At 40.6% G+C, this 13,734-nt stretch overlaps 1 protein-coding gene across 3 annotated transcripts in view; it reads left to right on the top strand.

The window, feature by feature from the left end:
* phkb (phosphorylase kinase, beta) overlaps positions 1 to 13,734 on the top strand; it is a 106,461-nt gene that overhangs the window by 15,114 nt on the left and 77,613 nt on the right. For all 3 annotated transcript variants that reach the window (XM_040130981.1, XM_040130800.1, XM_040130895.1), the window contains 4 exons: positions 2,733 to 2,832; positions 6,543 to 6,650; positions 7,624 to 7,704; positions 11,304 to 11,419. In XM_040130981.1, the coding sequence (XP_039986915.1) occupies positions 2,733 to 2,832; positions 6,543 to 6,650; positions 7,624 to 7,704; positions 11,304 to 11,419 (405 nt within the window). The remainder of the gene's footprint in view (positions 1 to 2,732; positions 2,833 to 6,542; positions 6,651 to 7,623; positions 7,705 to 11,303; positions 11,420 to 13,734) is intronic.

Here is a 13,734-nt window from a genome sequence, read left to right as displayed (position 1 = left end):
GAAATATTACATAGTGGATGTGCTGGTCGTGAATGGGGCTTTTTTTTTTTCTTTATAACATAACTTGTAACCCAACAAACTAACATTGTTAGTCACTGATCTGCTCCTTGGCCTTGGAAGTAAGACTCTGTAACTTCTGTAGGTAGTAAGCTATTTAGCAGACATGCAAACAGCTGCAGCTTACATTTTTAGTAGACAAACAGATAAAAAAATTTTCTGAGAGGTGGGACTATATCTATAGTAAGAGTGTCTCTCAATAAAACCTAAATTCATGGTGTGTAGTGGACGTGAAGGTGGTGAACACATTTGAGTCACTGTGGTGAGTCCAGCTTTTTTTTTGACAGAGTGCTTGTGGCTGTATACAGTAAAGGATAGTTCCATCATTTTGTGTGCATGTGAATATGCAAGAGAACTATAACGGACATATGAAATACTTTTGGTGATGTATGGCTCTGTCGGGGTGATAAAATGATTTGATTTTTACAAAATTATCTGCAACAAAGATTCGTATATTTGTCACACCAGTTGTGAGAGAGACTGTAATAATATGGCTGTTGAATAAGACTGGAATGGATTCCATTTTTTCTGTGATTTGAAGGCTTTACTTTTGAAACACATCTTGATTATTAGTTCAAGGAAACACTTTCCCTGAGAGCAGTCTAAAAGGCCCCACAGTGTTTTAACAACTGTCCCTGCTCTTGATGCCCGCATTCCTCAGTGATTAGTTTCTAGGAAAAATAGCACTTCCACAAAATCAGCCTCTAATAGGACAGAGAGAGAGAGAGACAGGGGGGAGTGAATAGAGAGAAAGATGCGGAGAGAGAGAGAATCATTGGAAGGATGGAGCCAGATGGGAAAAGGGAGGAAACAGAGAGTGAGGGAGAAGATATGAGGAGGGATTGGAGGGTAAGGTAGACAGAGGAGAGATCAAGCGACTGGAGTGATAAGAAGAAAGAGAAGGAATGAGATCGAGGGGGAAGACAGGGAAAGAGAGGGGTAAAAATAGAGCGCACTGCAGTGATGTGACCAGCGGCAGATCCCAGTCATCAGTCATGGCTCTCTCCTATTAGAATTGTCACTGGGATTTAATTAAGATTATTCTCATCTGACAGGCTTGGCTAGTGCCATTACTAATTCACACCCATCTGCTGTGTGTGTGTGTGTGTGTGTGTGTGTGTGTGTGTGTGTGTGTGTGTGTGTGTGTGTGTGTGTGTGTGTGTGAGTGTGTGAGTGTGAGTGTGAGAGAGAGAGAGTCAGTGACTAGACTTGCAGTTGGATTTGCCGCAAACTTTTCTAAATAGACATGATACGTTTTTTCCACCACCTTGTCCAGTCACAATTGATTCTTTATTTTATTACGTTTTATTTGTCCTAATTTTTAATGGGAGTGGGCTTTCTTCTAACCTTTCTGACTCGCATTGTATTTTCCTGATGACACCTACTGCAACCCCAGGTTAGTGCTGGATCATCTCATGCATGTTAGAATATTAAGATACATGTACTGTGGTAACAGAATGTTGGTAGATGAAAAAGCTGCCTGCTATACCATCTGCCTGCAGTCTGTTTTGATGTTGAGGGTCACGTCTAAAAGACAGTGTGATTAATGCCCTGTGTTCAACTTAAATTTAAACAAGTTTCACCTCAGTGGCCCGGCTTTCGTCTGATGATACGCAAAGTGTCATTAAAGGATGACCTTTGACATGTGCATTTGAGATCTGCCAGCCCCACCAGGAATGTGCCGACTGCCACTGCAACCATAATTGATTGACTACTGAGTGATATGTTACCAAGATTACTCTTTTAAAAACTACAAAGTAATGCTGGTCCACAAGGGATTTTACTGTTATGTGTTTTTGCTCAGAAATTGGAATAATATGTATGTGAGTGTAAGACCACCGTCTGTAGCTGACTTCAGTTTGTCTGGACCAAGGAAAAAAAAGATAGATAAAGTATTTGCTTTTTAGTGCTCATCGGTTTAGTGTTCACACTGACCTCTTACAAAGGAATAAAGAGGAGTAAACATGAAATCATATGAAATGACATGTTACTCATTCATCAGGCAGGTTAGCTGACTGTAATGGATAGACAGCACCACGTAGACCCACGATAGAAAATCAAATTCCAGAGACCGATGGCTTCCCGAGCTTTATTCCACATTTATTAATCTTCTCCGATGGACACAAATGGCTTCCTGAGCTTTATTCCACATTTATTAATCTTCTCTGATGGACACAAATAGTCCGTGAAGAAATAACTAATAATGAGCATGATTATGTGAGACTGTAACTGGACCTAATATGTCAGAATCTCCTTTTCAGGTGGTCTCAAGTCCAGTTGTTCGGTCAACACCACAGTTCAAAATTATTACCTAAACTGTTTTGGGTTTTTTTTTCAAACAATTAAGCTATCACAGTTTAAGCTCAACTTTCTGGTTCAGCTTTGACCTGCTGTACTTCTTGAATCGGTGCGTGAACACAGTTTTCCTGAGCAAATACTGGTTAGCAGTATTACCAACATTTTGGGCGCACTTACTTTCATTTTTCCAAAGAAAGTGGTTTAGAAAATCTGGTTAGCTTGTTGTCTTGTCTTCAGCCTGTCTGACCCTCTGGCTGCTGATGTGTTAAGAAGACATAACCTTTAGAAAAAATGACCAAACTATGACAATACGACCCAACTAGTAATTGTTATCTTTCAAAAACACTGTGTGTGTCCTTCCCTCATGTGTTGTCCAGACGCATTGACGACGACATGGGGCGAACCCATGAATTGGAGCATTCTGCCATCAAGTGTATGAGAGGAATCCTCTACTGCTACATGAGACAGGCTGATAAGGTGAGTTTTTAGCCAGCCTCCCCTCAGCTCCTGCTTTCACACTACATGTTTGCATAAAAGCAACCCCACAATTACACACTCTATTACAGATCAAAGGTGTACTCCTGAGTTACTATTCATCAAAGCCTCTCAAAGCTGAAGCTCTGGACACATCTGGTTCCCCTTTCATATCATAACAAATGACAATGGGAGCCTGCTTTTGTCCTAAGGGCTTAATAACCAGCAATCTGTTAATTGCCAAGGACTGAAGGGGGAAATTTCATGCCACGTCTGCAGGAAACCTGATGTATGTACATGAGTAAGCTGTGAATGAAAAATGGCAAAGCACACCATTTTATGTACCCAAAGCAGAAAGAGATATGTCCACTGTATGCTGTTATTCCTCGTGAATGGCATCTTTTAATAGAGCAGCCTGCTGTGCCACTCTGTACGTGCACGTGTTCAGTGTGTGCCTTCGAAAGCCATTCTGTTTCCTCTTGCTTCGACCTTGACGACCTAATTTAGGGGAGAGCTTTTCTGTGTCTTAATTACAAAGCTGCGTTTACACAGTTAATTACACAGAGCAGCGTCCGTTACGGCCCCGTCTCCAACACTTACGGAGAACATGGCATTTTTAATGGGGACGTGACACGGGGCCACTGCTGGGCAAATATCACAGAGCAAATATAGCAGCCAGGCCCCACTATCAACCTCTATTATGGTGTATAAGGAACCATGGTACTATCCTTCAGAATATTTGAATTTTTAAAATTGAAAATATTTGCTTTTTGCTTTGAAGAAGAAATAATATAAGTTACTCTGTGAGTTGGATTGTTTCATTTTTGTTCAGATACCCCAACTGTGCATAGAAAGTATCTGGCAAGTCGCAGATTTTTTGATACTGAACATAGCAGTAAAATGTTCACAGAAAACTTTTTTTTTTTTTCCACCAAAATATCCAATCTTGCAGTACAATATCCACTTGTAGGGACTGCACCATTATTGAACCTTTTTATGGTTCTATTCAGACTCTCACTGCACTTGGTTAAGGTTAGAGAGAGGTCGTGTTCTGGTTTATTAAAGAAAAAGTTCACAGTGACTTCAGATACAACTTGTTTATTTATGTTTAACAAAAACCAAAATCTTTCCCTAACCTTGACCAAAGTGTTTTGATGCCTAAACCTGACCACGGATGGGCCTGTGCATATGTACCCCGGCCTCGGTGCGACGGTTGTGCACTTTACATGCCTGCCGCTGTGAATAAAAGTAGTGCTTCATTCATTCAAAAAATATGTTGCCTCTGAACATAATCCAGCCAGCGATTATGTTTCCTACAAAATGTCTTTGCTGTTTCACTTTAGTTGTGTAGAAACGTAATTTCTAGGAGACAGAGTTGCAGGCAGCTAAAAGCACTTTGACACTTCAGACTGTAGTCTTGCATCCCATGTTGTTATGTTCAGGCTACTGAAACACTTGGTCAAAGTTCCCATGCTACCTACATGGTACTTACAAGTCAGTGTTGATTTAACCTGACCTAATCCACGTGGCATTACGTTTCCAAAAAACACACGTTAATAATGAAAATAGTGAAAATAACGAAAATAGTGTGTTTATTTACAGCCACATTACTCACAAGCTGATTGAGCAAAAATGTTTTTCATTCAGTGCACACACACACGCACACACACACACACACACACACACACACACACACACACACACACACACACACACACACACACACACACACACACACACACACACACACACACACGTTTGTACTTCTGTCTTTTTGAAGACACTCACTGATAATGCATTCCCTAGCCTCTTACCCTAACCTCAACCATTGCAAATAAATGCCTAACCCTAACCCTAACTTCATTCTGATTTCAACCCAAAACCCTAAAACCTAGTCTAAACCCTCAATCAGCCATTTGAAGGTGTGTCAGAAAGTGAGGACCAGCCAGTATTTCCTCACTATCCCAAATAAAACTCCAACTGGTCCTCACAATGTATAGCCATAGAAGTACACACACACACACATGCTGTGGGATGGAAGGAAGTAGAGCAGTTTCAGTAAAAGGTGGACAGAGGGTCTTCACTGTGACCGAACCAGGAGAGAGAGAGAGAAAGAGAGATATATATATATATATATATAGAGAGAGAGAAAGGTGGGCAGAGGTAGTATCCCGGAAAAAATAACAAGAGGGAGAAGGGGGAGTCTGGAAAAAGAGTCCAAGAGAGAGCAGGAGGGACAACAAAGAAAAAGGAGGGTGAATAGTAAAAAGTACTGGGAGAAGAGAGGTAGAAGTGAGGGGAGAGGGAGGGTGGGATGTAGAAAGAAAAATGGAGACAGCAATGGTGGGCTTGATGATGGAGAGAGCAGCAAGAGCGGTGGGGAGAAGAGAAACAAGGTAAAAATGGGACAAAGGGCTAATTATTTATCACTGTGTGATGGGGCTGGCAGCCTAGCCTTGATTTGGTGTGTAGTCAAGTCGATGCACCAAACAAACACAAAGCCACCAACAGGCCACTGAGCACAAAACACAATTAACATGTTTTGGTATTTGGTGTAAACCAAGTCATACTTTGATTGCCCTAAATCTAACCCTTATCTGCTTCAGAGACCACCTTGTTATGTTGTACAGTATATCTTCCTGGTTTATTGTTCGTAGGACACACATGTGGTGACTGTTCCAGTTTATTTTTATGTGAGAGACAACAAATTATGTATAGTGTGTGTCACTGTAGTGATTATACTCCTGAATTTCAGGCAGCCAAACATGGCCTTAATGTCAGAGTAAGCAGTTGTAATTCCATTGGAAGCACTTGTGCTGAAAGTGGACCTAAGGGTTACTTTTTGCAGTGAAAATATATTGAAGTTTGGCTGAAGTTGAGGCACTTAAAGTAAGTGAAGTGGCTCTTCAGGCAGAGGCACTGAAAACAATTTTAGTTGGAGATTAAATTTAGGCACTGAGAGAAGCTGAAGCATCAGTTGAAGTGAAAGACCTGAAAGGAATATAAAAGTGAATAAAATGCAAGCAATAAAAAAAGCTAAAGTGGCAGCTAAAACAGAAGTGCAAAACATTTAAGTAGCAGTTGAAATTTAAGCACTAAAAGAAGTTGAAGAGTCCGTTCAAGTAAAGTGATGAAAGGAGTTGAAGAGTGGAGTGGGGGAGGATGTGCCCCCATTATCCAACAAACACAGTACAGCAACTGGAGCATTACAGATGTTACAGCAGAGATTAAGATGGTTCATTACCATGCATTAACTTAAAACAGAAGGTTCCCAACTATGTGTCTTTGGCAAATGTCTGTGACTGACTGACTGCCTAAGTGCTGAAGTTACACCATTGGTCATTGCTCTTTCAAAATGAACCTGCGCAAACAGTTTCTATTGCATCATCGGTTCTGTTCTGTGTTCTGTTCTCTGACAACAGAAACAGAAAAACATGTAAATCAGAACTGCTTTATTTGGACTTCGGCTGTATATGTGAGCACAGAAAGTAGGAGAGAGGCAAACAGATAAAGGGTGGTCCAGCTACATACTAGGTTTTGACCTAGTCTTGTTGAATGTGTTCAAGGCTGCTACTGTGGTAATGCTGTGTCTTTGGTGAGAAAATGCCTTGACAGTAAATGCCCTGTCTCTCCCTTTCTTTCTGTGCTCGCTGCTTATGCTTCACCTCTCTCTTTCATCCTTACCTCTTGTTCTCTCTGCATTCCTCTACCAGGTGGAGCAGTTCAAACAGGATCCCAGCCCTTCTAAGTGTCTGCACTCAGTGTTTAACGTAGACACTGGTGATGAGGTCTACTCCTACAGTGACTACCACCACCTACAGGTCAGCCAGCGAGCAGACAAGTGAAGAAATGAGGCAACCCTCAATTAAATGATACAATTAAAATCAGTTTTTACATATATGCATGTACACAATATGTATGTGTGTGTGTGTGTTTTGGAAATGTGCATTATTAGCTGTCCACCTCAATGAAATATCCAGATGGAGTGGTCACATGTAGACAGAAGCTTCTTAAGGCCAAAGAGACAGATTTTATAGCTTGTTATAAAGATGGGAAATCCCACTGAACTACTCTGGTATAATCTGTGGTCATATATCTGATGTAACAATATTAGAAATTCGTTCACTGGCTGTGTTCAGGAAAGGGACTAAATGAGAAGTCAACCTTGCTGAAGATCAACGAGTAACAGGATAAACAATCTAGCTAGTAAATCTCTTAGTGACAGGTTTTGTTTTTGAGTGTCAGGGGGAATAAAATGCCATAAAAATGTGTCATTTCTTCTTCCCTGTTCTTGGCATGCATATAAAGTTGGAAAATTAACTTGTCTGCAGAGGTGGATGTGCATCAAATTGGCAATAAATGACTTATCCTCCTGTCAATGGTATGGACAGATGTCAATTTGGTGTTTAATGTTTGGATGGAGACTACATATCTAGTGAAGGTTGGCCAATACATCAAGAGAGGTAGATAGAAAATCACAATAAAACCACAAGGTTACTTGCCTGTGGTAAAGAAAAAGTCAACAATCATCAAAGCTATATAGATGTTAAGGACATACTGTATATTAATTTATTTCTTGGCTGTTATTTCTTTTCTATCAATTGCATTATTGATAATACCAATCCATGGCAAAGACCTGCTAGCTAATTTAAGACCACATCTCAGTCTCTACACTATGTAGGAAATCACAGACAGCTGTATTGATAAATTTGGAAATATGACACAGTGTAAAAATGACAGTAATTTTTTACTGGTATCTCATTCACTCTCTCCTTCCCTCTGTCATTGCTGTAGATTGACGCTGTTTCTCTGTTTCTGCTGTACCTTGTGGAGATGATCTGCTCTGGTCTGCAGATCATTTACAACACTGATGAGGTAAACAACACACTAAAATGACTGCCAAGGTGATCAATTCTGGACACTAGAGATTTACACCCTGTGCTGTTTACTGGTCTCATATTTTCTGACCAATCAATTTATCAGCAAATACATCCCTCTTAGGTCCAAGATGGTTTAAAACAACTTCCCTTACATATATATATTTTATTTGTTTTTTTGTTATATGTTGTGTATATATATGTATATATACACAACATATAACAAAAAATGAATGAATACCAGTTAAACTCCATCTAAAATAAACACTTACATTATTTATCATTATTTTTCTCTCAACAGCTACTGTATGGATTATGGTCCATTGGGGTGAATCCTACTCAGACCAACGCCACCAGATGGTCAAAATTTTAAATGGTTTACTTAGTTTTAAGGCCAAATACCTGTAAAAGAAATGACGGTACTTTATTTTTATAGCAGATGGTAGCATGCTAACACACTGCATAAGATGCATTCAGTATAAAGTAAGAGATAGGGCTTTCTACAGCCAGGTAGATGTACCCATAATCCCCCACAGATATCCCAGAGCTGACACAAATACAGGATCGGGGGACAGTATCTTAGTTTTATAGTCCGGCTCACATTTACAGTATGTTTTGCTTAATTGACTTTCAACAGGGAAGCGTTGAGATGGTTTCATTGTGGGGGTTTAAATGTCCCCCCGTGAATCGAACCGATAACGTCTTATTTGGCAGCTTACCAGCTTATCCAGGCTATTACAGAGAAGCTTCTTTGAATGGTTTCTCCTGAGTCTGATATATCTGTCTGCTGTCAGTTGTTGTCCTCTTTATGTTTGGCTTTTAATAAAACAACAAGGCGACTGAGCTGTTAAGTGCAGGCACTGTGCTGTTTATTGTGAGGCCTTCAGGAGCAGCTGGAACTTCATTAATTCTCTTAGTTTTTATGGTCTGCATTTACAGCTTTACTTACCGCCACAGAGCCGGGCAGTTTGTGCTGCTGCTTGAAGGAATTCATTTGTTTACTAGATTGGATTTATTTTAAGAAAGTGAGGGCACGGCAAACATGGCACTACCTAATTAGAGCATGCAGTTTTCACTTTGTTTACAGAGGCAACCCTCCAATGACCTCTCATTTTTCTCCATTTTTCACTCCTGATGGCAAAGAAATTGACAGTGTTGCTTTTCGATGAGGGCAGCCCTGTTTGCGCAGCAGCCGTAATTTGCGTGTTTAGACAATGCTTCTTAGGCTCCACCACAAGCTGAGGCAGTCTGCTCAAGTCAGCTGCCGTAGGGCTACCTGGCTGAACTGCTGCGGCTCGCACGCGTGTTTTTGTCCGGCCCTACCTGTCCACAGTGAGTTTGCCTTTGAAAATGGGCATCAATAGTAATGATCACCCATCATCTATGAGCGGTCTGGAAAGTGAAGAGCAGTAACCAGAAAGCAGTCGAGAGAGAGAGAGAGAGCACATTGGAACTACTGGCCTTCACCTAATTTTCTGTTATTTATTGACATAATGTAATTATAGCTTACAGTTGGTTGTTCTGCTATGGCTGTTTAGTACACATGTAGCCTCCACTTTCTTAATTAATAACAGGCAGTTGCTAAGCTGGTTTTAAAAAAATATACTTTGTTTCATGTCCGTGACATATTCAGATATAGCCCAGGCATTAAAACTATAGTCAAAGGTGTCAGTTCTATGTAATTTTGCTGGCTTGATGTCAGTACGATTATCAACAGATCTTTCCCCTGGCGGGCCGTGCGCAGACGCGCATCTCACGCCGGCTGCGCGGCTGCTCCAAACTGGTGGAAACCAGGACGCTCCGCGACCGTCACGCGCAAGACTGGCCCAGGCCCACTTCAATGGGAAATAAAAGAATGAAAGAACAGACAACTTTAAATAATACACAAAATTTGTTTACAGGTTTTGATAGTGACAAAGGAGGTCCCGGATCAAATTAAGCCCTGCCCTCCACCCATCCCTGTATTAACAAACATCAAATCCACAGAGCAAAAGGATTTGTGATTTGTGTTCTCATGAAGGCTGTTTGAAATGCGTTTCATTTGGACTAATCACATTATTACAGCATAATTTATTGGTTTGTTGTAAGCTGCCACTGATTGTGAAGTCCATTGACGTTTACTTGACTGAGCTGGAAGCTGCATTGCAGTATTTTTTTTTTCTTTAAGGTGGTATAGAAAAGGATGCTGCCTGTCCTCTGAGAAGATGCACTATCGACCTCCGTCCTGATGCCATTTTCAGTTTCATGCAGCACGAAATGGAGCAACTCATTAGCTTTTGTGCATCTCGGCCTGTGTTTTTTCACATATTACAGGTGTATGCTTTTTCTTAGAGGTCAGAGTGCTGCTGGCACGTGGGTAAAAGCGGAAGCACATGTAGTACGCTTCTGCAAATGTGCCCATGTGCCCGAACTTCCTCCAAAAAAAAAAAAAAAAAAAGTAGCACTGGCAGGGACGGTTGTCTGGCAGCAGGGAGACAGACAGGCTCATTTGGCCGGTGGGCAGTAACATTCATTAAGATACCATTAAGATACTAAAAAGTTCCCCTCGTTAATCACTCCACTCATAAAACCCCAAATAAGAGACCCAGCGAACACCTTTCTCTCTCTTCCCCAACCTCATCTGCTTTGCTCCCTCTTTCCCTGCCCTCCTTCACAGACTGGCCTATTTAAGTCTTACACAGGTTCTATCTGATTCTCTCTATCTTTCTCTGTCACTCTCTCATCCCTCTCTTTTTCTCTCCCTTGCTGTGTCATTTTAGATTAAATCTCCCATCAGTCAAAAACACACACACATGCACTGCTACTTTGAGGTCTCTTTAATGATTCAAGGCCTTTAAGTCATCACACATTTTATGTCGCTCCCTTTCAGTTTTTTCTAGACCTGCCTAATGATTTTGACATGTCTCTCAGATACAGTGGTTTTCAGCACAGCCGGTGTGGGCTAGATGATGGATATGAGAAACTCCATAACTCTGCTAATTACAACTTAAAATTTATGAGGTCAGGGTTTTTTTTTGTTTTTTGTCCCCTGATGAATTCTTAGAGCGCAATGAAAGCGTGATGCACTGATAATTAAGGTGTTGCTTCAAACGGATGTTGTGATATGTGTCCATTCAGTCTCTTGTCATGGGTAGTTGACAAGGCAATGAAGCTATAGCTTCACATACTGCCACAGTTTACTACTTAATTACACCTCATTTGTGGCTGCAGGGTGAGTTTGACCTTGAGCACTGATGAGGAATCAGCTTCCTTGTTCACTTTACTAACCTATCTAATGAGAAGGAGAGTTACACACGTCAACCCACATCAGTATCACGGGTCATCCATTACTGTGTATGCATGCGTGTATGTGTGCGAGAGACTGTGGGTGTATGTGTAGCTGCAGCACAAATTATGTACCGTGTGACTGTGTTTGTGTGTGTCAGTACGGAAACATGTTTACTACCTGCAGCCCTGGATCTATGAGTACCTTCGTGTGTGTGTGTGTGTGTGTGTCTGTATGTGTAAGATGCTGTGTGTGTATGCAGTTGTCTGTAATACTTCCATTCCCAGCGGCCGTGGCCTCCTGTGTTAGATGTGTTTTTTTTCTGTGCGCAGGTTTCCTTCATCCAGAACCTGGTGTTCTGTGTGGAGAGAGCATACAGGGTGCCTGACTACGGCATGTGGGAGCGGGGCAGCAAATACAACAACGGCAGCACTGAGCTGCATTCAAGGTCAGTCAATAGCTCGGCAACAGACAGCAAATGTGCAAAAATAAATGTATATGTGGGAGTTCAAATGATACTGATATTTACGGACAAATGCTGATATCCACTGTCTCTGAAGGAACACTTTGCTGAGTTTCAGCCTTAACTCCTGAAAGAAGGATAAGGAAAGAGCCAGAGATGCATGCAGTGATAGTGTTGTTACCTTCTGGCCTACAAGCTTTTATGATTGATGGGATATTTATCCCTTCCTCTCTCGTTGGCCATGTCTGAACATTTCCAGCAGACTTGTGTTAAGGGTCCACTCAGGGCACCACAGAGGGTTGGGCAGACTTCCTGTCTTTTGCCTGTGAGACAGTTAAGCATTTACAAGACCATCACATAGACACACCATTATTTTATGTATGTTTATGTTTTTCTAATTATTGACAATATCACCAGAAAATAAATCTGATTTGGAGTAGAAGTCATTTTCATTCTGCTTTTAAACAAGGATTACGGGACTGAAATATTTGTTAAATACTAAAATACTTATTTTTCAGCATTTGTTTGGTCTTATTTTTAACTGCTGTATGGCTCCAAATTATTATTAATGTTTTAAAGATATCCTCTGTGTTTAAATTAAAGCTGTAAAGCTGGCTTCTTGAAATGTAATCTGTAAAATAAATTCCTGAACATGTCTCTGTTTTGAGACCAATCAAACGTTTATTTATTTAGGTATTTAAACCTGCATTCATAGATTTTTTTGACCACTTAGGGGCAGTGCAACAGGCTGCAAACACAATCATGTTAAACAGTATTTTTACATCATAAAAGTCATATACAGAAGCTGTTAGAAAACACAGAGCAACATTTGCACTCATTTGGTGTGCACCTGATGAATGTAAGACCAATATTCACCAACACTAACCCAATAATAGCTCTGGTCTGGTGTCTACCAACTCCTGAGGGAAATATCTGGCTCTTTAGCTGCTAAATGCTCCACTATGTTCACCAGCTATTTGACAGGTGACTAGCTAGTGACTGAAAATGCTGCTGCTGAGAGTGGTGACAGAGAAGCAAGAGTAAGGAGTGAAGCTGAGCAGAAAGAACCGCAGAGTCAGTTGTTTTTGCTCAGTACGTTTGTCACTACAAGCGATCACTTTGACAGTTGAATATAAAAATTATTATCATAGTAGCTTTAAGTATACATTATTATATCAGATACTTTAAGACATATGTACTTTCGTAATGGGCCCTTTCAGGAAGGTATATTTGCTTTTAATGAAGTATGAGTTTTGCTTACTTTTTACACCACCACAAAGCAGACAGCATATTTCTTTGGACCCCCTGCTTCTGTCTGCACAGAGGGTCAGTACTGAGCTTGGCAAGAGAGTCTTCAGGTGGGCAGCACCATCGTCTCGAAGTTAGCTGCAAAAACTCTGAAATCACAAATACTATTAACTTTTAAAGATTTTAAACATTAAGCCATAGACGAGGACTGAAATGCACAAGTTTAGTCGATTACTGTGTATTCAGGGTATGGTGTGTTTTTAATGTCTGGCTTCTGTGGGTTTTTGTTTTTTTTAACCTGTTCCTTAAACCTCTTCATTCTGGTTATGTTGGTCCTGTGGTTGGTTTTGTAAAGACTCTTAAAAAGAAAACAACTTGAATATAGTTCCAACTTTCTAATATTGTATCTCATCAGTGTTGGTTTAAAAATGTGGATTGTTGCCTCTTATCTTTCTTCTTGCCCCTTCGTGAGAGGGAATAAGCAAAAACAGCCCATATGCAAAAGCAAGCAGCAGCACATATGGGAAGTATGGTTTCATTAAAAAAAAAGTGAGGAAAAATAATATCTCATGTCAAACATTATGTGATGAAGTGTATTTAGGATCAGTGTCTCGGTTTTGAAGCTCATATACTGATGGAAATGTCAAATCAACACAGTTTGGGTACTAGATAACCCCTATCAGTCAGGAAATAGCCTGTATTGAGTTAAAATATAATGGATCAACAGTCTGAGCTAATAACTGCTATGATGATAAGGATTTTGGACCACATGTTAAAACAGTGGCACTGTCCCTAGTGAGTTAACTCAGATTGCAGTGAGTTTTTTGTTTTGTGTTCTTAACTGATTTATCATCCAAGGTCGAACTGGCCTCCCTCTCCTCCTTCAATGTCTTGATAAAGATCCTCAATTTCTACCATTGCTTATCTCTGGGAAGCATGTTTTTTTTCTTTCTCCAACAATCCAAGGCCACTAGCAGCAGCTGGCCAAGATATCCTCAAGAAAAGATAACAAATTCAATGTAGTGAAGAGGCACTGCGTCTTGTGCTTCTTG

Source organism: Xiphias gladius, chromosome 1, assembly GCF_016859285.1.
Source record: "Xiphias gladius isolate SHS-SW01 ecotype Sanya breed wild chromosome 1, ASM1685928v1, whole genome shotgun sequence".
Classification (NCBI taxonomy): Eukaryota; Metazoa; Chordata; class Actinopteri; order Istiophoriformes; family Xiphiidae; genus Xiphias; species Xiphias gladius.
This window is presented reverse-complemented; position numbering and strand designations above follow the sequence as displayed.